General features: G+C 42.3%; 1 protein-coding gene across 3 annotated transcripts in view; it reads left to right on the forward strand.

The window, feature by feature from the left end:
- Positions 1–22438, forward strand: part of TMEM255B (transmembrane protein 255B) — a 77176-nt gene that overhangs the window by 28815 nt on the left and 25923 nt on the right. For 2 of the 3 annotated variants that reach the window (XR_008464528.1, XM_054189025.1), the window contains exon 4: positions 2219–2308. The exons of the other annotated variant lie outside the window; for it this stretch is intronic. Coding sequence is in view for 1 of the 2 variants with exons in the window: in XM_054189025.1 (XP_054045000.1) it covers positions 2219–2308 (90 nt within the window). In the remaining variant the exon portion in view is untranslated. The remainder of the gene's footprint in view (positions 1–2218; positions 2309–22438) is intronic. 3 annotated transcript variants of the gene reach the window in all.

Raw genomic sequence — 22438 nt, forward strand, 5'->3', positions numbered from 1 at the left:
GACCAGCTTCTGTGGCCACGGGGTGTCCCCGGCCCCTGTTGCCTTCACGGGGCTCACTTGACACAGTGCAGCCAGCGGTGCTGTGTGCCTGCTGAAGGACAAGAGGTTATCTAAGACAGGTGAATTCTGCAATAAAAGGCAGCACGGGGGAATTTAATGGTCCAGCCTTTCACTAGTTTTGCATTTTTGCGTGTTTTCGTATTCCTATGACAGGACTGAAGATAACAGCTCTTCAGATAATACTATGTGCAAAAGCCCCTCATTCTGAGGGCTGTTTTGCTCTCCTCTTTGCTAAAGCACCTCTGTTAAACAACTTGCTTTTGGTTTTGATTGTTAGGCCCACACAGTATGATTTTCACTGTTTAATAACTAGTTTCATGGTTGCCTTGTAAATAACCAAATTGTTGTATTCTGTATCAGAACCATGAGTAAACATGTTCTGATAATAACAGCTCTGGAGAAGCCTGGCTGCAGAGCAATGGAATAGCAATACCAAAACTGTTTCTTGAATAACTGTTAAAATGTGTTGTTGTAAATAATGAATAGTTTTCCTGACAAAACATACTGCTGTTAAAAATGGAGATGAGATGGACCGGTATTTATTTTTTTTTAAAAGTGCTCTTTCTTTCGCCTATCAACAAAAATTCTCTATGATTAAATGAACTGCACTGCTTTTCTTTCTTGACAGTGCTAGCTCACAACTCCAGCAATCACCTACCACTCAGGAAAATTAGCTTTTGAATTTACAACAGCTCTTCATTTGGCTGTCTTGGCTGCAATTTTTAGAAGTAATTAAGTTTGTACTTTGTTTATGTGTTTCTCACGTTCTCAATAAGCAATGGGAGGTTTGAGAGAGAATATAAATCTGTAATTTTATTTTAAGGATTTCTTTGTGGTGTTCTTGTGTTATTTCTTCTTTTATCTATACATATAGATGTGAATTTAAGTCATAAGAGCCTCTGACTGTCACATTCTGCCACTTTGGCATTGTAATAAATATTACTTCAGTCAAGAAATTGTTCTCTTAATTTCAAAGGGACCACTCACTGGAGTAGTTGCTAGTCATCATGGATAAGAACAGCAGACTCTGGCTGACAACACTTGACTCTCACACAGCTCCTTGAATGGGTAGATGCTCACCAACATGACTGAGGAATGCAAAGCCAACTCCATAGCTCCTGTCTATTCTACAATTTACTGTCCACCTGTATATGTGGTCTCTTATAGCTATATGGTGAAACCGAAAGGCCAGCATACTCATTAGGCGACTTAAGCTATCTCCATAAGTGGAAAATATTGGTTTGGGGATTGTAGATCATCCATAAGTTGCTCATGTGTGAAATGAAAACCCACCTTGAGGTCAGCTTCCAGTAAATTCGTCCTGAGCTCAGGCAATTTGGAGACACCTGGCTAAGCCCACTAATTATATGATTGACTGCTATGACTTGAAAAACAGGATAGAGGTATCAGACAATAATGACTTAATCTGAACTTTTAAACACTGCTGCTTTTTCAAATAAAGAGATTGGGGTCTGTAGCAAATGCAGGTGCCACAGGGCAGCACAGCCCACTGGTCTGCAGTGATAATAGCTCTCTGCAAGGAGCCCGCAGCCTTTTTGATCTATGAGTTGCACGCCAAGATCTTTAGACAGCCAGATTCGCAAGACGTGACCCGCCATACTGGAGAGCCAAGGGACAGCGGAGGTTGAAGGGTGATGCAGCCAACAGTGCTTTCCGAGGATTTCTGCCTCCTTACGGCAGGATGGAGCTGGCTGCAGGGGGAATGCAGCAGGTTCCCAAGAACTAGTGTGTAGTGCTGGTTATGTGTGCGTGTGAACTACTGCCACTGTAGTAAAGCTCTGGAGATTGATGTGAGCCAACAGGAACATGGCTTTTTGCCGTGCTCCCTATGGACACCACTGCTGTTTTATTAAATAAGTTGATTTAGAAGAAATCACCGTTGAATTTAATAACTCTTACAGCTGACCTCATTTCCTCTAGAGATATTTAAGCTTTTCTAGTAGACTTGATGGTATGTCAACCCAGCATCGAGAATTTCTGCCTTTTTTCTACTGTGTGACTGGCATCCTGCCGCACTGATCTAAAGTGAATTACAGCAGGGGGAAACATCGTTTAAGAATACTAGAAAAATTAGTGTAATTGTTTAACTTAAAGAATTCTATCGAAAACGTTACTCAATCTGTTTTTTTCTTCTCAGTTAGTAGCCTCCATCGTGTTTATCAGCTTTGGCGTGGTAGCAGCATTCTGTTGTGCAATAGTTGATGGAGTGTTTGCAGCACGACACATAGTAAGTACAGTGATTTTCTGTCATCTTTCATTTTTGATCACTTATGTAATTTGTAGCAGGAAAGCATTTTCTTTTGATTTATGTCTAGCAGCACATCAGGTTTTTTGATAGTTCTCCTTGATGGAGAAATGTCATTTAGCAAAAAATTGACAGGAAAGCCCATCATGCCAGTACCCAGAGATAGTGCCAACTGCTTATTCATCTCTCAGGGAGTTCCAAATGCAGAAGTCATGTAAAATGATGTAATGACAAGTGTGCTAAAATGCATACCTGCTTCGGAAAGGGAAGACACTTCAGCCACCACCAGCATTTATTTCCTTTTGCACAAAGGTTTTGTGGGCATGGTCAGGATTTGGAACACACCAAAGGCGGTGATGAGCACCAGAAGTCCCTGTGGGATCTTTAGAGGGAGGTGGATTGTGATGGCACAAAGGGAACATTTTGTTGGAGCAGAGACAGCAGAGGAACTGGCAGGCTTTGGTTAGAGGTACTGTGAAGGGGGAACCTACTGAGTGACAAACCCCAAATTCACCATCTGCCTGCCATCAAAGGGTAGGTCATTTAACCAGAGCGACTAGTATTTCCAGTGCATCTTCAAAACCCAGTCCTCCTTCCTCCAAACCTATTGCCATCTCTGCTTCAAAAGGACATTTATAGGCATTTGCAGTACTGCAGTAGCTGCAGTGTTACTAGTAGTTCATTACTGTCTGTAAGTGTCTAGAAATCTTTCTCATGACCTTTTTGTGTAAGCACCAGACAAAGCTTTTTCTATTTTGACTTACAGAGTTCAAATTAAAATATTAGACAAAAAGTATCAATAGAAGAACAAGACAGACTTGAGTTGTGGGGTCATTTGAATATGCCAGCGTGCATAGTAGACGTGTTGTTTGCTGTTCTGTCTTTTGTGATAGAATACCTAAAAATCAATCTGAACCTAACCTTTTAATCGAGCCTTGATTCCCAAAAGCATCAGGAAATAACGAGTTATATGTTCTAATAGACACTAGAACTCAGATGTAGTGTGCTGCATAACACAGCAAGTGTGAGGGTATATGACCCCCTCACTGCTCTGAAATATCATGGGGCTGTTCATCTTTCTGCTTATGTTCATTGAGGGGCAGCACAACACCACTGGCATCAGTAGAACTATACTTAAATTTTCTGTTAGCAAATGCATCAGAATAATTAGGCTTTGGATCACTTGGAGCATAAAGCTGTAAACTGATTTCTTTTTTATTGTTATTGAAGAGGACTTTAAACCAAATGTGGGCTTCAGAACCTCATGTGCATTGCACAAGGAAGGAGACATCTGTTGGTATAAACAACCGAGTTGTGCAATGTGAGCATGAATAAACACTCTGGATTGTAATCATGTTTTGCGCTAAACGGACCCTGCCAGATGCTGAAGTGGCCTGCTTTTATTCGGATTCACCCTGCTGTTGCTCTGGATGACACCTAGTATAACTTGGTCTCTGATTAGGGTGAGCCCAGGGAGCCTTTCCATGGGAGCTGCTTAAAATCATTCGGAAGTGTTCAGATGGCACTTGTACAGTCTTAGACTTTATAACTGCAGTGCAACTGTGCAGCCTCAGCCCTCCAACGCTGAGGGTAGACACGGCGTCACCTTCTCTGAGGCGAGTTACTGTGTCAGAGGACAGTGTGTGTGTGCTCAGTCTCAGACACAGAGACAGGCATCGCCCCTGTCATCTTTCTAGTTGTTTCCTTTGTCAGTTTGCACTCTTTTGGCTTTAAGTTCCTTTCATATATGTTACTTAGCTATTCCAGAAATGGCACTGCTTCCTATCTAAATCAAACAACAGTATCATATTCAAATATATTTATACCCTTATATCTGAAGAAACAACCTCTTATACATAATACCTAGAGTTTATATTCACCTCCTCTTTATTGTAGCACAAATAGCTGTGTGGCATTGGTTGCTGTCATGGCATGCCCTTGATGTGTCGCTATGGACTAAAAGGGATTCAGTTCGTTGCAGTGCTCTCTGGGGAGGAAGTAGGCCAGCGAGTTGTCGTAGGAGAGCACCAAGGCACAAAGTCATTGCACTCACCCAAGAAGGCGGCATTTTACAATCTTGGGTGCAGTTCTGTACCTCGTTAAGTCAGTGACTGGGTATGACTGCATCATCTGCGCAGAGCTGGAGACTGGATGGGGCTGGTCACCATCTAGCCATCCCTCAGAGTGTGGGAGATGTACAACCCAATGACATGAAGCTGCTTCAGTCATGGCATGGCACGCTTCATGGAGATCCATTTCCAGCTGTTTACATTTGGACTGAGTCTTACTACATCTGTCGGTTCTGGTCTCCTTCACGTATTATAGAACAAAGAAATACTTAGTAGTACCATTTCATTGGAAAACTAATTTGTGTGTCAACATGGTCACACTCACTTAATCTCATTCTCCTCCTCTATCTAATAAGGAGCTTAATAGGATCAGGTGAAATAAAGGTGTACTTCACTTAATTTCTCTGACAAATGCAGCTGGGGAAATCTGTAGGGGTGGCAGTGTTAAGTACACTCCCAATCTGATTTACAGGAGGGGGGGGCCTTATCAAAAGAAGATGTGTCATGCAGACTATGGTGTCATTGCCATGGTGTTACCTCCTCTTTGCATCACAGCTAATTTCCTTCAGGGAGAACAGTAATATCGCATTCAGTCCATTCCCCACAGGCCGGTACCAGCTGTGTTCAGACTTGTGTTGTGCTGTTGCCGCTTTGGCCACTGCTTTTGGGGGATAACTGCTGGAGAATGGGACTAAATTGTCCCCTGTTCAGGGAAAGGACAAACTCCTGGCACGTCAGAGCGGGTGCCCAGCTTTACACTAAATCCATAATGTTTTCATGAGGAGGAGTTGGGCAGAATTCCCTTTTCTGTCCCCAGTCTCAGGGTGCTGATACCAAGGTTCCAGGTCCCTTTTCTCCTGGAGAGAGAAGAACTAGATGAAGCCAGGCAGGCTTCAGACCAACAACAAACACAACATCCTTCACATCAATTTGGAATAAGAAATGTCTCCTGTTTTTCATTTTATTTTTAACTTCATTTGAGTTGGGAGGGATGTGAAGAGGACAAATCACGTTATTATAGATTTTTCTTAGTCTGTGCCTGCTGTGGAATGGAGACTATTACTGTTGCACATTTTCTGCTGCTCTTGTAAAACTGTGGATAGAATAATAAAATACTTTCTCTGTTCTATTTTCTTCCCAAGAAGGCATAAAATTGAGAAAAATTCTTCCAGGAATGGGATGTATTTCAGAAAAGAGATATTTAAATTATTTAAGATTCATTTTAAAACACTTTCCTTAATATAAAGCTATGGAGCACAGCACTTATAAAATTAAGAACACTGAAGGAAAGTTAGCTTGATTTGAAATAGCAGTAGCTTATTTAAAAAATAATGCAGATGTAATTTACTGTGTAAAGTTAATTTTGCCATTGTTCCCTTCAGCTGCACTTTTCACCTTAAAAAAAAAGAAGAAGCTAGAATCGAATGAAACAAATCAAAGCTGGTATGAATGTGCAGTGATGTTATTTCAGAAAAATATGGTGATCACAGGAATCCATTGTCTGCATTAGTGTTTCCTTGAGGCATTTCGTTATTTAGCAGATGAGAATAGCCCAGTTGTGCAACAGCTAATGGAAATCATTCAACAGCATCCTCTCAGCACACAGGGAGACCCCCCGACCCACCTCATACACATTCTCTGCAGTGCTTGCTACCCTCCTATCCGTGACTGCAGGTCTTGACCATTGCCCCATGATCCTTAGCTTTGCACGTATCTCCCAGGCAGAACCTAAAATAGCCATTAGCAAGAAATCCAGTTATGAAATGAGGAAATTGTTTTGCAAGAGCTTCCTGAGAAGGTTAGGAAGATGACAGGCATCAAAAGCATGGAGACATATTTTAAGCTGTGGAGACAAATGCTTTGTATCCGCTTTTCACATGCTCAGCTGGGAATCATGGAACATGGGTACTGACACATGGCCAGTTGCATTTTCCTGAAGTATGGGATAAAAAGAGACTCTGACATTCCTGAAAGCGCTAGGAGAAACCAAGGGGTCAGGCAGGGGAAGTCCTCTCCACTTGACTATAAGAACTGCTTTTTGGTCTTGAGTGGAATTCACTTACCACATCTGGACAGATTTATGAGAGGGGATTCACTAAAAGGAAAAAGCAGAGCTGAAGAGCTTGGGATAATACCAACAAGAACACCAGAAGAGACATCAGTGAAATTGCAACTTGGGACTGTTGCTGTTATCCTTTCTCTACGCACCTCTTTGGCTTTGTCTTTTCTATAACAATTCTTCAGGTGGTTCAATATAGCAATAAATAAACCCCTAAGCCTTCCTTTCTCCTCGCTGAACAAGCCCAGTTCCTTCAACCCATCCTGGTACATCCTGTCCTTCAATCTTCTGATCATTTTGTGGCCCTCCAGTGGTGATACTGTAATTTGTCAAGGTCTTTCTTATAGTGGAAAGGGGTTAAAATTGGGCACCACATTGAGATATGGCCCCATAAGTGTTCAGCAAAAAGGAATAATCACTTCCTCCAGCCTACTGGTGATGGTTTGCTAATGCAGCCCAGTACGCAGTTGGCCGTCATTTTTGCAAAAGCATCCTGCTAACATATGTTCAACTTGTCCACAAACACATCCATTTTTTATTTTGCCAACCTAGTACCTAGTTGTCTTGAACTGTTGCCTGAGGTTTTTCCAGCACAGATGCAGGATTTTACGTGGACACTACAAAACCTAACAGAATACAGTCAAAGAATTTAGATTCCGGTTCAACTGTTTTTAAAGATGCACTAGCATTTCTCTTCTAAATTTCTATAACCAACAGAAAATAATAAAAAAGTGTGGATGCTCTATTAATTGCCATTTCATTACCATTTTTGGCTTTCTTTTAAGCATGAACTGGGCTGAATTTTCTGTGTTTATAAAGCCTAAGACTTTGATAATGACCCTTACGTACCTTATCATTAATTACTGCTACATCCTCCTAGCTGAAGTTCTGGTTTAATGCGGTTTATGGTCAGGCATGAACTTGCTTTAAAAGGAAGTGATTTTTAAGACAGTCTGATTTTATGTGGTGCAATGAAGGGGCAGCATAAATCTACAGGTCAGAGCTGCTGCATATACGCACTGTGCTGTCCCCTCGTGCTCGGAGCTGGGTTCCTCTGCCACGGAGAGCTGTAAGGTCTGGTGAAAAAACTTGGCCAAGGGCTGTGTAGCTAAAGTGTCTTAGAAGTGCTTCCAAGATGTTCCTCTGAAATAGTCATCAGGGGCCTCCTAAAAGCAGCTCCATGTTTTTTATCTGGGTGGGCTGAATGGGCGCATCTTTGAATGAGTGCTTGGATAGTGTCATGGGTGGTGATCCTTTGAAAGATTATAAGCTGCTTACAGCTTCTCATTGTGAATGGTGATGTGACAAATTAGCAGAATAATCAGATGCACTTCAGGTTAGCTTCTATAGGTAGCCAACACCACGGCGTACTTCAATACTTTATTACTGGGATTTGAGAAAACACTGTGACGAGATGCTGTATTTGGAACTGAAACCTGAAATGGACTATGCTAAGGGAAATCGTGTTATAAGAGCCTGAGGAGAAGAGCATCTTGCTTTGTTGTTTTGTGATTTGAGACCTGTATTGTTATACAAATAGACCGTAATCCATTCAAGAATTTTCTTAAGTCTCTACAAATAAGAAACTGAGAAAGAGGTGGAATGTGAAAACGTTGGGAAACATGGTCCAGAGAAAGGATAAAATCCATTTATCCGTAAGATTACCCTGCCCAAGATCAGTGGGGGTTTGCCCATCTTCACTAGAAAGCACAAACACAAATGGCCGCTTTGATGATGGAGATCTGGGGACTTTTTTATTCTTGCTACAGACTGCCTTAGATCATAGTAATGAAATGGCGGACGAGTAAGAGATGATCTGTACATTTTTGTTGATGTAGGATAAGTCTGTTAACAGTAGTTATTCTGAAGGAGACTAGATCCCAAGTGTAGCGCCTCTGGGATAAAAATGTGTTGCAGTGGCTTTGAAATTGCATGTTGGTGATAAGTGATCTTGTCTAGCTGATGCATTTTAATGTGACTGCATTTATATAGAGGAAATGCTTCTTGGTGCCTGAGGCAGGACATCACTCACTTCAAGCAAAGGTTCAAGTTCCCATCCTGCCTAAAAGCAGAGACACACGTTAGATTCTGATTTACAATAGCAGATTCTCACAAGCTGTTCTGAGAACTTCAGATGTGCAAGAATTGGAACAGAAAAAGAGTCAGGCTGTAATCCCGGGCTCTCATTTTGCACTCTTATAGACTTTATGTCTATGTGCCAGCTTTACATTGATGACTGAATTTATCCAAACTCCTGTAGATGTTAGAGGGATACGTGTATAAGGAAAAGGAGGGTGCTGTGGGAGAGCAGAGTTGATTGTCCATCATGAGATGCACACCAAACCTGGTAGTGTTAAGTTGTCCCTTAAGATTCCTCGCCTTTTCTGCAAAATGACTTCTATGTCACATTGATTTAATTTCATTTTCAGCTGATCTAGTTTCTTCCTCTTGATAGCGGTGGCTTAAGGAATTAATTGAAATGGAACATATCATCAGGCACTTAGCCCTGAAATGAACCCGTAGCTGAACAGGAGGACACTAAAGTACTTATCCCTCGCATGGGATCTTCACCCAAACGGTTTAAGTGCAGTGTGTGGGCTGCTGAGGCCTATCAGCTGCATAATTACCTACAGATTTGGGAGTTTAGAAAGTAAACTTCAGATATTTGTCCTTTTTTTATGGATGTTTACTCAAAATACTGTTTAGTAAGGGTGGCATTATATAAATTTACTTTCTGGGAAGCATGGAGACCTGACAACGGAAAAATGGTGTCTTTCATCTGGGGGGTGACGTGACTTGGTCTCTGGTTGGTAGAGCTCAAAGCTGTTGTACTAAGTAATATCAAGATGGCAGCCCCCATCCGGAGAACAAATAAATACATTCCAAATCTGCAGTCCCAGCCAGCCCTGGCAGAAAGTAACGTGAGTGGGTTTGGATTTTGGTTCCTTCAGCTTGTCCAGAGGATTTAGATCAGGGCTGTTTTGCGTTGTACCTTTCTGCGCTACAGAATCCAGATCAGGGAGTTAAGTGCTGCTTTTTTCTCACAGAAAGCATGTGTAAAATACTCTTAGTTATGTACTATTTTATGCCTTTATGCCTGAGAAGCTGCAAAATCACCACAGCCACTCGGTGCTCTAGCTTCCCTCCCAAGGAGAGAAGCTGCATTGGCACTCTGAGGTTTATCAGCCTCAGCAAACATTGGTGCTTGCAGTGTTTTACATTTTACAGAGTACAGGTCAGCTGTCAGAAATAAAAAAAAAGTAACTGTAAATAAGGGTGGCTGTCCAAGAGCGGCACCCTCCTTCCCCTGGTTTCACGTTTCTGCCTTGCTCTTGTACTAAGGCACCAGAGCCTGCCTAGGGCAGACTGAAGGGAAAGCTCTCCCCTTGTGCTTTTATCACAGATAGACAGACAGACAGACAGACAGACAACTGTCAGTGCCAGCCCAAGGCAAGCGGTAGGGAGGCACAGCAGGACCAGGTCTTGGGGCTGCAGCATTCACTTGGCTTAGCTTAAAGCCAGCGTTGAGCCAAGGTAGAAGGGGCAAATCCAACGATGACTGAAACAATCAAACATTATGAGATCTCAGCTTGGGACATGAGTTAGTCAGAGAAGTACAGTCTGAAATGCCGTGAAGATCTGATGATGTCCGCTGTAAGCACAGGACCACAGAGTGGGAGGCCCACCCAGCAGCAAGCTTCCCCAGGCCTTGGGCAGAAGATGCAGGTGCTGCATGTGGGCGCTCAAGAATTGATGGCACCATCTGGTGGTTGCACATGCAATGGCCGAGAATGTCGATCCTTTTCCCATCTTTGAAGCTTCTTGTGCAGATTACAGACACACAGGCAAGAACTGCAGCAGGGGTGCCCAGCAGCTTCTTTGGCGACCACTGCATTTTACTACAGGGTGACTTTGTAAGCCCATGGCATGTGACTCGGCTTATTGTCACATCCCAAAGCCTTGCACACTTCAAGCCATATCTCCTAAAAAGCCATTTGAAAATGTTCTGAGCAAGCCTGTTGGTCTTTCCTTTGAAGAAAAAACCCACATAGTTGTATTCCGTGTCTAACAAAGTTGTTACCTTGACAACTGCTGGTAGAAAACACAACTCAAAGAATTTCTCATTGCAATTAAGTTAGCTAGCTTCTCTGGAGAAGCATACTAAATGCATTTTACTTTCTCCGTGCTGCTACATGAGACAAAATTACAGCTAATTACTTTTAATTCCATTTCCATCCTTCATGACTCATTAATACAATAGTATGGCATAGCATATACCATAAAGGGGTTTGTTGGTATTTTTAGCAGAGTGAGCACTAAACATTTATAACTGAAAACTAGCACTAGTTCAGTAGAGATTTTTATATTCATGGTCCACCCAAGTGGAAAATGTTTTATTGGTAAACTTCCTAAATACAAAGTGTTTAATTTTGCAAGCGGTGCATTTTGAAGCCAACGGTCAACTATCCGTCCGTATTAAATAACAGTATTAGACCTTGCATCTGATACTGAGATGGGAAGCACAGATTTCATTCCTATAGTACTGCTTAATTGCAAGGGGGGATTAATTCTTTTTTATGTACTTAATTTAGGGGTTGCAGCAAAGGAGGACTCTTAGAACCAGCTTAAGCCAGTCTGCTAAGATTTCTCTTTTGTACTGCAAGATGACCAGGCCAGGTTGGACGGGGCTTTGAATAACCTGGTCTAGTGGGAGGTGTCCCTGCCCATCCCTGCCCCTGCCCTGCCCAGGTTGGAACTAGATGATCTTTTAAGGTCCCTTCCAACCTAAACCATTCTATGATTCTATGATTCCGTGATAACATTCAGGTAACAGTTATGTTCATGCATCCAGATGCCATTGAGTATACTTTAAATCAAAGGATGAATACTCTTCTTTGAACATCACAATCCAGATGATACAAGAGCTCCTCATGCTGGATAAGTCTCCAGCCTAATGGAGGGCCCTGGAATGAGTTACATATATCTACAGATGTCTGGTTCTTCCTGCCACAGCAGAGCCTGGAAGCTCTGCTTTGCTGGCTGCTCTGGCAAAATCACCTACTTTCAGGTGAAGATCTCCCCTACAGTAACTGCAGTTATATTGGTGCTGTTGTAGGTTACTGTGTTTTTGCCAGAAGAAACTTCCTGGGCCAAAGGAGGGTTTTTTGGATGCCTTTTTGCCATGCTAGTATTTTCAGCTGACACACAAGGAGTAGAGTAGAGAAAAAGGACATCCTAGCTTTAGGATGGAGCCACTGTGTTTTAGAAAGCAGCAGGTCCAAGGAGGGATGAAACATCTATGTGGTACAGTAATCTTCCAGGGAGATACCGTAGTTAATTGAGCTAACATAACCCATGAATTAATGGACAGTAGTGTCTACTAGCAAGAGGAAGCTGAGTTGCCTATGATGACAAGTATTTTGTAAGGTATCAGTGGCCACGTCTACTCTGCTGCTATGGAATAAACTCAAGCATCAGACCTCTGTCTAAAGTTTAGCTGCCACTTCAGCTCAGTTTCAGACCACCCCTACAAGCTCTCTTGAAAACAAATCTGAATTACAAGGATAAAGTTAAGCTGTGTGGGTATGAGCGGTGTGGGTGGGACCATGTGGCCTCAACTGGAGATTGGTCTCCGGCTTTTATTTGGCAATACAGGTATCGCCTGTGGGACCATTGCTAGATTACTGACTCCACGTCTGGTGTTTCTTTGTGCTTTGGAAAGGGTATTATCAACTTGGAAGGAGTTCAGAGAAGAAAAATCTGAAATTTGGAGTGGCACCTTTTAGCAACAGTACTCAGAAGTTTGATTTATTTTGTTTATCAAAGAAAAGGTTGAGAGGTGAATTGATCGTGGTCTCTCTAAGGTATCTACATAATCAAAGTTTATCTGGTAACAGAGGGCTTTTATTCTCACACAAAAGCACAAGAAAGTGCAGTGGGTTGAAATCAATGCTAAACAGATTCAAACCATGACACAGGCATAGTTTTGACAATAGTGAGTTATGGGAACAGCTTTGTCAAGAGTATGGATGGTTCTCTGTCACTGAAATATTTAAATCGCAAGCTTCTTTTTACATGATCTTATGAAGCTTATCCAGAAGTTATGAACTTGACACAGATGTCTCAGGGCGAAATTATGTAGCCCATGTTATTCAGAAGGTCATTATAAGAGCACGGTCTTCAAAGAAGGGTCCTGTGAACTATTTTTATGGTCAGGTGAAAACTCTATTGCCTCTCATCAGCAGGTCTCTCTGTATGGTGCCAGGATCTGTTCCCTGCTGGAAAACATTTAGGGGTTCACAGATTAAAAACAGCTGAAAACCATTTATCAAGACTTCTGATCCTTCAAATCTGCAGAGGAAATGCAATCCTTAACATGAACATAACTGAAATAATATCTCTACTAAAAACACTATTCCTCAGATATTGGATAACACACAAGACAACCCAATGATGAATATATTGGATGCATCCAAGGGCTTTAGGGCAAAACTGTCATTTTGCTGATGTTTTCTGGACTAGAAGGCAGAGAACCTGCACTGTATAAGGGACAGGGGAGGGCTTCAGGGAATTTGTCCCCAAGAATCTGCAGTCTGGTATTCCTCTCTTTCCGGACAGGTACATACTATGCATACAGCCCGAATATATAGACATTACAGAAGAGCTGGTAGGATGCTTTAATTTGGCTGCCAGATATTTTCCAGTAAGAAAAATAATGGCAACCCTTTTTTGGAGAACCTCTTAAGATCCCCCCCCCTCCAGTTTGTAGAGCCTCTCACATTGGCAGGGACAAAGCCCCCTTGCTTATACAGCTTCTCTTTTTTTTTTTTTTTCCCTCGCTGAAATTCTTTTCGGGTTTAGCCGATTGCAAATTCTTTAAAATGCCTTTTTTTCCTTCCCTGCTGCGACTTGTTTTTCAGGGGGAAAAGGATTGGAATTGCACCAATCAAACACGAATGTCTAAACTATTAGGCAACACACACATTGTGTTTGGATGTCAACGAGCAATTCGCTTGTCGATGGGAAGGAATAAGAGAGATTCATGGTTCCTTTCCCAGCAGCATCTCTCTGCATCTACTACATGGTCTCCTCGTGCTGTTCTGCAGCCCCAGGACCGGGGCAGAGGGAAGGCTGTCTCAAGCTCTCCCGGCTCTTCATTTGCACCACTGTGTAGGACAAAAGCCTTCACTGCTGGCAAAACCAAGGATTGGTCCTGCTTCTCCTCACCCCATGACACAAACATGGGTCCATTGGCTTCCCTCGTTGAGAGGTAACAGCCCACATTGAGATCGCTCATTAATGTCATTAGTTTGGTCATTCAAGATGCAGCAATGCAGCTTTGAGGTAACAATTTCTTGAAGATGCAGTAAGGGACATCTTACTGCAATTGCATGCAATAGGGAGGTAGGAAGACTACTCTTTTATTTTAAATTAGGAGTTTGCACTCCCATTTACGGGAATGACCCACACATTTGAGTATATGAAAGCTAACGTCCATTTAGTTACATTATTCTGTCTCACAGAGAGCACAATGTCAATGTGCAACAGGGAAGAATTTTCAGTGCATTGGGGTAATAGCAAATCTGGCACTTCCAATTTCTTTGGCTCGGGAAATGAAATCTTTTTCTTTTAGCTGTGCTTCTGGTGTAATTAGATAGGTGAGAACTACACTGAGTGTATTGTAAATCAAATCCAGAGATATGGAGGGAAAATCTTCATGTTTCACTCACATTAATAATCATATTGTTAGTGTGACAAACAATACGAGAGGTGAGAAAGTAAGCAGGATTCGATCCATGTTTAAAATTACACTGGTATTCTAGTTTCCATAAATTATAGTCTTCTGCATTTGTACGTAGATTATAGTCTTCTATAATCTACGTCTGTTTCCATAGATTATAGTCTTCGGCATCTGTGTGGCTCCTATACATCCAAAAATCAGTTCAGGGAGGGACGGGGTGGGGGGGCGGAATTTATTTAGCAATGTAGAATAGCAGGTTGGATCAAGGGAGATTTACTGTCTACCTCCATCTTTAAAAGCACTAGCCCTGGTGGAATTTATGCAAAGCATACAAAGCAAGTTAATTACAGTTTAATCCTAAAAAAGGTAGGTGATGGGGGCAAAGGCCTTGCAGTTTGCTCTGAAAAGCACAATCTGCTTCCCTCTGATGTGCTGCCAGCAGAAGATAATTACCTTCATTGTTTCCTATTCTCAGAAATGTTTCTAGACTATCAACAGATGTTTATGTTCTATGAAAAAAAATTCAAAGCTGCTACACAGATATGTAAAGGGGAGAGGGAGTAACCACCTGCAGACTTCAGACTACAGCAAAAATACTTGGCATTTTTTTCCATCATTTGTCAAGAAAAACAATGCTTTGAGTTGCCCTGTGCAGAAACTAGTGGAGTTAAAAAAAGGAAAAGGTGCTGTCTATTCACGTGGATCTAAATCAGCAAAGCATGTAAAAGTCCTTAAATTTGACTAGAGTGAAAATTTAGGGTATTTAAGCATGCTGCTTTTTGCCCTAGCAAAAGGTTTCAGAAAGACAGAGGTTTTATTTGTTTCATCTTTAAGAAGAAACTGTGATTAGTACGAATAATAATATCATGTAGCAGGAATGTCTCTCTCTGTGGGTGGATGATTATTCAGTTGCAAATAGTGTCCATGAAAAGTATGTTCCCAGGTATGCAGTAAAGTTTTGATCGATGATTATTAATGGCTCTATTAAGAGCTTATTAAAATATGTGTTGCACCAGCATTGACAGATGATGAAAGTTCACATTAGTAATATGTTTATTTAGTCTTTGATGAGAAATTCCAAGTTTGAAAAAGTGTGTTTTTAAGATATCATAGTTAATATATATTTTTTAATGAACCTGCCTAGAATTTCCTTGTGTGTACGCCTCAGCGCAGGTGAGGCAGGTCTCTCTGCACTCCCAGCCAGTAGTATATCCAGTGGCTTTTTTGCCTCTGGTGCACTTAACACCATGTATTTGAAAAATCTCTAATCTTCTGAAATGCGTGTGAGCTTCAAAATGACAAGCCAGTAGAGATGGGGAAAAGCTTATTGTGCCTGAGCAATCAGGATATGCGTGAATCATTTCACTAATTGTTTCGACCATTTTAATTTTGCAACTCACATCTTTCCATTCCTCCTGGGGCTTCTCTCATGGAATTTTTGCTCTCTTAGATTTTGGGGCCCAGTCCGGCAGTCCCTTCCATCTGGACGAACCCTTTCAGGCTGGATTTTAGTGTGCTGTGATGTGTCTTGGTGGGGGTCTTCCCTTTACAAGCATGACAGGGAGCTTTGATGGCAAATTGCTGGGCATAAACACCTACTTTCTGCATGTTTTCTGCTTAATGCCTAACATAAGAGTTTCATACATAAAGCTGTTATTACATTACCTGCGTTATAATGGAGATATTTAAAGGTCCGTGTCAGTGGTGTGCCATGCCCTGAAAATTAAAGTCAACACTGCGACACTGTTGTTTTTATTTGTATATTTAGGTATTCAATATATATATTGCTCAACTAGATGCATTTAATGCAGCCTCTCTTCCTTCTCTTTAATGTAAAATAAATCCAGAAAAGCGTAAACCCCCTACATTTCCAATTTTCCTTGGTCCAATTTTGTTCAATATATTCATTAATGACCTAGATGAGGGGACAGAGTGTATCCTCAGCAAGTTTGCTGATGATACCAAGCTGGGAGGGGTGGCCGACACTCCAGAGGGCCATGCTGCCATCCAGCGTGACCTGGACAGGCTGGAGAGCTGGGCAGAGAAGAACCTAATGAGGTTCAACAAAAGCAAGTGTAGGGTCCTGCACCTGGGAAGGAAGAATGCCAAACACCAGTATAGGTTAGGGGCGGACATGCTGGGAAGCAGCTCTGAGGAGAAGGACCTGGGGGTCCTGGTAGACAGCAAATTATCCATGAGCCAGCAGTGTGCCCTTGTCGCCAAGAAGGCCAATGGCATCCTGGGCTGCATAGGGAAGACTGTGGCCAGTAGGTCGAGGGAGGTCATTCTCCCCCTCTACTCTGCACTGGTGAGGCCACAACTGGAGTACTGTGTCCAGTTCTGGGCTCCCCAGTTCAAGAGGGACAGGGAACTACTGGAGCGAGTCCAGCGAAGGGCAACCAAGATGATTGTGGGACTGGAGCACCTCCCTTATGAGGAAAGGCTGAAAGAGCTGGGACTCTTTAGCCTGGAGAAGAGAAGGTTGAGGGGGGACCTGATTAATGTTTACAAGTACCTAAAGGGTGGGTTTAAGGAGGACGGAGCCAGGCTCTTTTCAATGGTTCCCAGCGACAGGACAAGGGGCAATGGGCACAAGCTAGAACATAGGAAGTTCCGTTCAAATACACGGAAAAACTTCTTTACAGTGAGGGTGACGGAGCACTGGAACAGGCTGCCCAGGGAGGTTGTGGAGACCCCTTCTCTGGAGATTTTCAAGACCCGCCTGGATGCAGCCCTGAGGGATGTGCTTTAGGCAACCCTGCTCTAGCAGGGGAGTTGGACTAGATGATCTCTAGAGGTCCCTTCCAACTCTGAAGATTCCGTGATTCCGTGATTTCAGTCAGCAGGATATTCAGTATTTCAGATGTGTAAAGGTTAGTGTGTTGCAAAATGACACTTCCTGCAGTAGTATACTTAGAGACTTATATATTTCTTACATGTTCTGATAGCATTAAGGCAAAAGGAAGGAGATGGGTTGTATTTCATATATTTGAGTTGCATTACCAGAAACAGAATAAACAGTTCCTGCGTTCTTGTGGAAAAGTTAATTACTCACATGGCACAACATCATTATAATCAAGACAGAGCAATCAGTTCATATAACAAACCCTATAATCAAGGTAATGTAATCAATGTAAGTAATCAACTATAATAAGCAATTAAATATCTAACTGCATCAAGCAATAACTAAAATTACAGCCCTGAATAATATCAGCTAATTGCATCGTTAGAAACTTGTGTAAAAGCCAATGGCAAATCTAAGTTTTTAACTACACAAAATAGCAGGTATCATGGGAAAGTCTACAGCCTCATCCTGAGAGACGTGAGATAGCAAAACCTGACTGAAGAAAAGCAGTCACATTCCAGTGCCAGGCTTGGATTTGCCAGAGGTCTGGGATATTAAGGGAGGAGAAGGCTTCCGCACTGGAGCCTTGTGTGGCCCCCGCTCCAGAGCCAGAGCAACTGCCTCTGGTGACATACTGGTTTGCAGCACGGCAGCCCATGAGCAGACGGGCACAGTGTCACTCAGAAGCTCTGCGCACACCTCGTGTCTTCCTGCCACCACCTACATCTGCCTCAGCTAAAGGCACCGGGGCTGCCGAACCTCCGTGGGGATGTGCAGGGGAGTCAACTCATGTTTCTTCTACATGTCCTGCTGCACTGCGTGTGCTGGTGAGGGCTGACGGGCCTCTCCTCCCACCTTCATGCCAGGCAGATGTTGGCCAAAAGCCATTGAAAGAAAAAAACCTGTTTGAAGATGATTTAGCCTCTCCTAATGGAACAATATCCATCTGTGAACAGACCTGTCTGTCCACATCAAGGATAGATTTGTTTGTGCACATCGTCTAGCAATGGTGCAGCTCCAGCGTCTGGAGGCTTTTCATTTGACTGTAGCAGTACTACAGAAATCTCTCCCAAATAAAGGAGAGTGAGACTGAGGCTACCACTACAAAAAAGATTAAGTTGAGGAAAAATCAATGAGGAAATACAAAGAAGTGAGACAGATCCATGTATGTGTGTTTTTCAGCCATGACAGTATACAGGTACTCCAAGTACTTGCTGGTTTGAGGGATCTGAAATGAGTATCTGCTGCTCCCAAGCACTAAGAGAAGAGGATTCTGTAGGATCTAGTCTTTAAAATTAAATAGAAATCCTAAAAAAAGCCCTGGAAAGCACAGTGTGAAGTAGATCTGGTTTGTGAGAGTAAAGAAGTGTTTAAGCCACACCAGCTGCTTTTCTCCTATTTTCAGCGCTGGAGTTGGGTTATTTCAGCATTGCAGTTGAGACAGGCAGGGTCCCTAGGCTGCAGCCCAGCGTTTCGGGAAGAAAATTAGCTCCTAAGTTAAGTTCATGCAGGACAGATGGAAAAGCACAAGAAAGAGCAAGTGCTGACTGCAGTCCAGGGTGAAACTCTCGGCGTTGCTCTCATGGCACAACCTCACCCAAAGCGTGTAAGCAAATACTGTCACGACTGCCTCCTAAATATTTAAACAAAACTGGGAATGTATTATTTGCACCAGGGGGTCACTAATGTGTTGTAGTTACAGTAGGAGTATGGCATGGACAGAAGCATCCCATCTCTCTGGCTTCCTCTACATCACTTTGAAGGGTTTGCTCAACTGTACATTTGGAAACTCTTGACATGCATCGCCCCTTAAGCAGGGGCGATACATGTAGAAGCCGAATCAACACCCTCTAGTCTCTAAGTTTGCAACTTAGGTCAAAAGAACATGTGAAACCCTAATTCTAGGGCTTATAGTTTCTTAATATAGTTTGCTAATTGTGGGCAGAATTTTTTAAAAACGGCAAAAAATTTGAAAACATTCTGTTCCTGATGGTCCAGCCCATTGCAGCCCCTGGCAGTAGCATAACCTCGGGGCTAGGCTGCTGCACAGATACAGGACTGTGGGAGTTCAGAAGTGGCTTGCTCTTTTTTTTTTTATTACTCACCTTCCAAATCCCAGCCAGCATGCACTGTGCACTCCCGGACAGCCCAGGGCTTCCTATGTTGTTGGTCCAGGTGACACTCTCACACAAGAGGACAAAACACATAAGAAAAAGTAGGAATCAAACAGTAGTACCACATGGGAGGATAACTGCTGAAGTGGAAAGACTTGGAAGGCCCGCTTGATGAAGTAAAACTTAAACTGACATTTGGATTCAAAAGCTGATGATGAACTTGGTGTCAATGAGAAAAAAGCTGATAATCGTCTAGAAAAGACTTTCTTGGTTCATGGTCAAAATGCAAAGCAGGTAGGAATTATTATAGAATCATAGAATTATTTTGGTTGGAAAAGACCTTGAAGATCATTGAGTCCAACCATGAACTTAACACTGCCAAGTCCACCAGTACAGTTTGTTTTCTTCCCATAACTGTACTTCCCCAACTTCCTTAATTTCAAATAAAATTCAGATTTTTTTTTTACAATTCCTGTCTTTCAGGCATCTCTCCATAGTGTTCCAGACTTTATTTTCTAGCATCTGGGCTTCCTTTCAGGGTCATAGTTTTTTAAAACCTGGGGTTTTGTAGCAACCACAGCATTGCTGTCAGCCAAATGCTTACAGCCAATTTATTTTGTGTTTCGAGTTTCTTAGTGAATGGGAGAGACAGAGATGCAGTGGCTGGTTCAAGTACCAGCCCCTTTAGCGTCCCTGGCACTGATGGAAAGAGCACATCTCCTCACTCCAGTGCAGCAAAGATCAGGAGCTGATGCCTGGCACTCCCAGAAGAGCAATCCCTGATGTTGAAGGGAGAGAAAAGCAACCCACTGAGCCCCATGGTCTGATGGCCTGTCCGAGGAGGTACCTTTTCCTGCGGGAGCACATGCTCCCTCCTGCCCAGAGGCTCCTACAGATGGGCAGTGACCCCTCTCTTCCCCGCTGCTTTCTGAAATGCAAAGTTTATGAAAATAATGCCATTACTTATAGAAATAAATTTCAATGAGGAGCAGTATTTTAATATCTATCTGTAAACTATGGGTACAAAAATTTAACATCTCATGAATTACGGGTAAGGCGTTCTGTTGGTCTACCAAGAGGTTAAAGATTGTTTATCAGGCATATGAGAAGACAGAGGTTTGTAAGAAAATAGCCAGTTTAAAATGGTTATTGTAATCAGTTTATTTTCTTTTCCATCAGTTGATGTGGGTTCAATATTTGTAAATCTGGAATTGGAGAGTTCAAGGGGGGCTATTATTTCTGCTTTTTTCTTAAAATAGTTAGATTATGCAAGATAAATTGTTTTCTGAAAGCCTCTTCTGCTCCAGAAATTGCAAACTGAAAAGTGAATTGTATGTTTAGCTGCCAATGAGTAAAAGCCCAAAACAACTGTCAAAAAAACCCACCCCTGCTTCTCATTCCAGAAGGTATAATCATGTGCTTTATGTGGGAGTTGCACGGCTCACGAGTAAACAGAAGTATAAGATGTTTTATTTCTTAAAGCTGATACCCCCTCACCGCGGTATTGAGGACACTGACCTGCACCTTAGACTCAGATGTTGCTTAATACCATCTTGTCACAGCCAGTATGGAAGCTGTTTGTAGCATTTTAAAAATGCACATTTTTTTTTGTATGTTTATGAGTGAAAGCACAAAGATGTTTGTATTGATCACTCCTAGGAATCCTTGGGATCTCCTAGCAGTGGTCTTCCTCAGGAGACATGTATCTCATTGAGAATGTTGATGAAAAATACTGAGAAACAGCTCTTGGGAAGAGAGAGAGAGAGGAATGACAAAAGATCTGTAGCATTTCCTCTCATTATTTGTACAGGGTGGGATCCAATCAGCTTTATCTCAGGTCCCCAGACAGTGATCCGGTCTGCCTGCTTTCCCAGACTCCTAGTATGTTGGTACCTCCTTTCATGAGTTTCTTCTCTCTTTGGTTTGAAAGCTCTTGGGTCTGTATGCTCCCATGTGCCATGTCCTCTCAGACAGTAAGTGTGAGGCAGACACACATACCTATGCTCCAGCCAGCCAACCAGAAAGGCACAAAAGCTAGTCGCTAATAACATTTATTTGTTCCTATTTGCATTCCTGCTTTCAGAAAGTTAGCAGAGAGCCTGATCTTGAAGGGAGTGATAATCTGCAGAACACCCAGCTGTTGGCACGAGGCTGAGCTGGCACTGAAGGGTTATGTTTCGGTTTGCTTTGAGGATTAAACTTGAAAAATCTTGGCAGCTCTCTCTCCTATTCATTGCTAGCTCTGCTGTGGATGAAAAGGACCTACAAAAAAGTTGTAGGAAGAAAACAGAAAATGAGAAACTTCAAGTTAATGAGCGACTAAAAACATTAGTCTGGTTTTGGACTCCTCAATTTCATCTATATTTACATGTGCCTGGGACCGTTCTGTGGTCCCCAGGCCAACTGGCATGGTGAAGCCCACGTCCTTACTCTTGAAGTCTCTTAGAGTCACAGGCAGCATGGCAATGTCCAAGTTACTTACTGGGAATGGTTCTTGGCCCATGCTAATTTCCAAACCATGCCCAGAAATTATTTTGGAAGAGTGATAGTTTGCCCAGGCCAAAGCCATCACAGGCGTAATTCTAACAATTTAATGGGCTAGATGATCGAATTTCAGGCCTGAGAACATTCTCTGGCACTCGTTAATCTACACTTCTATCGATGCAGCCATGGAAGCTAAGACTAAATAAATACTGTAATTGGAAAAAAATAGCCTTCACTATGTAATTATTTCAATAAATTATTAGCCATATTTTGTGTCTGTAAAGTATGGCATAAATTTCAGTCAATACGGTTTATGCTATATCTCAGTTTTCAGAAAGTTGACTTACACATAAGGGACATGGAATTTTCCCCATGTTATCCAAAATATATGTGTTCTCCAAGGGAACAAAAGCTGGAATAGAAAAACCTACTTTCCGTAGCTCAGTTAAAAGCCATACAACCTCCTCCCCCACAGACATTGTATCAAATCCACCAAAGATACTGTTCAAAGAATACTTTCCTTACACAAATAATGTATTACAAGGCTCCCACCGTCAAAGGGAATGTGAGGTTTTTATTGTATGCTCTTAAAAGAAATCAACCAACCAAACAAAAACCTTCTATATTTGGACTAAATCTTCTCTTTCTTGGCGTAAAGCCTTCCCTCTTAGCTGTCTGTTCATCACCCACAGGTTCTAATACACATGCAGGCAAAATATTAAAATAAGAACCGTGCAAGAACGGGGACACCTACAGTTTGCTCTGTAGGGTTCACGGCTGAGCAATTCTTATTTGCCTGA

This window comes from Rissa tridactyla, chromosome 1 (genome assembly GCF_028500815.1).
Source record: "Rissa tridactyla isolate bRisTri1 chromosome 1, bRisTri1.patW.cur.20221130, whole genome shotgun sequence".
NCBI classification, from domain to species: Eukaryota; Metazoa; Chordata; class Aves; order Charadriiformes; family Laridae; genus Rissa; species Rissa tridactyla.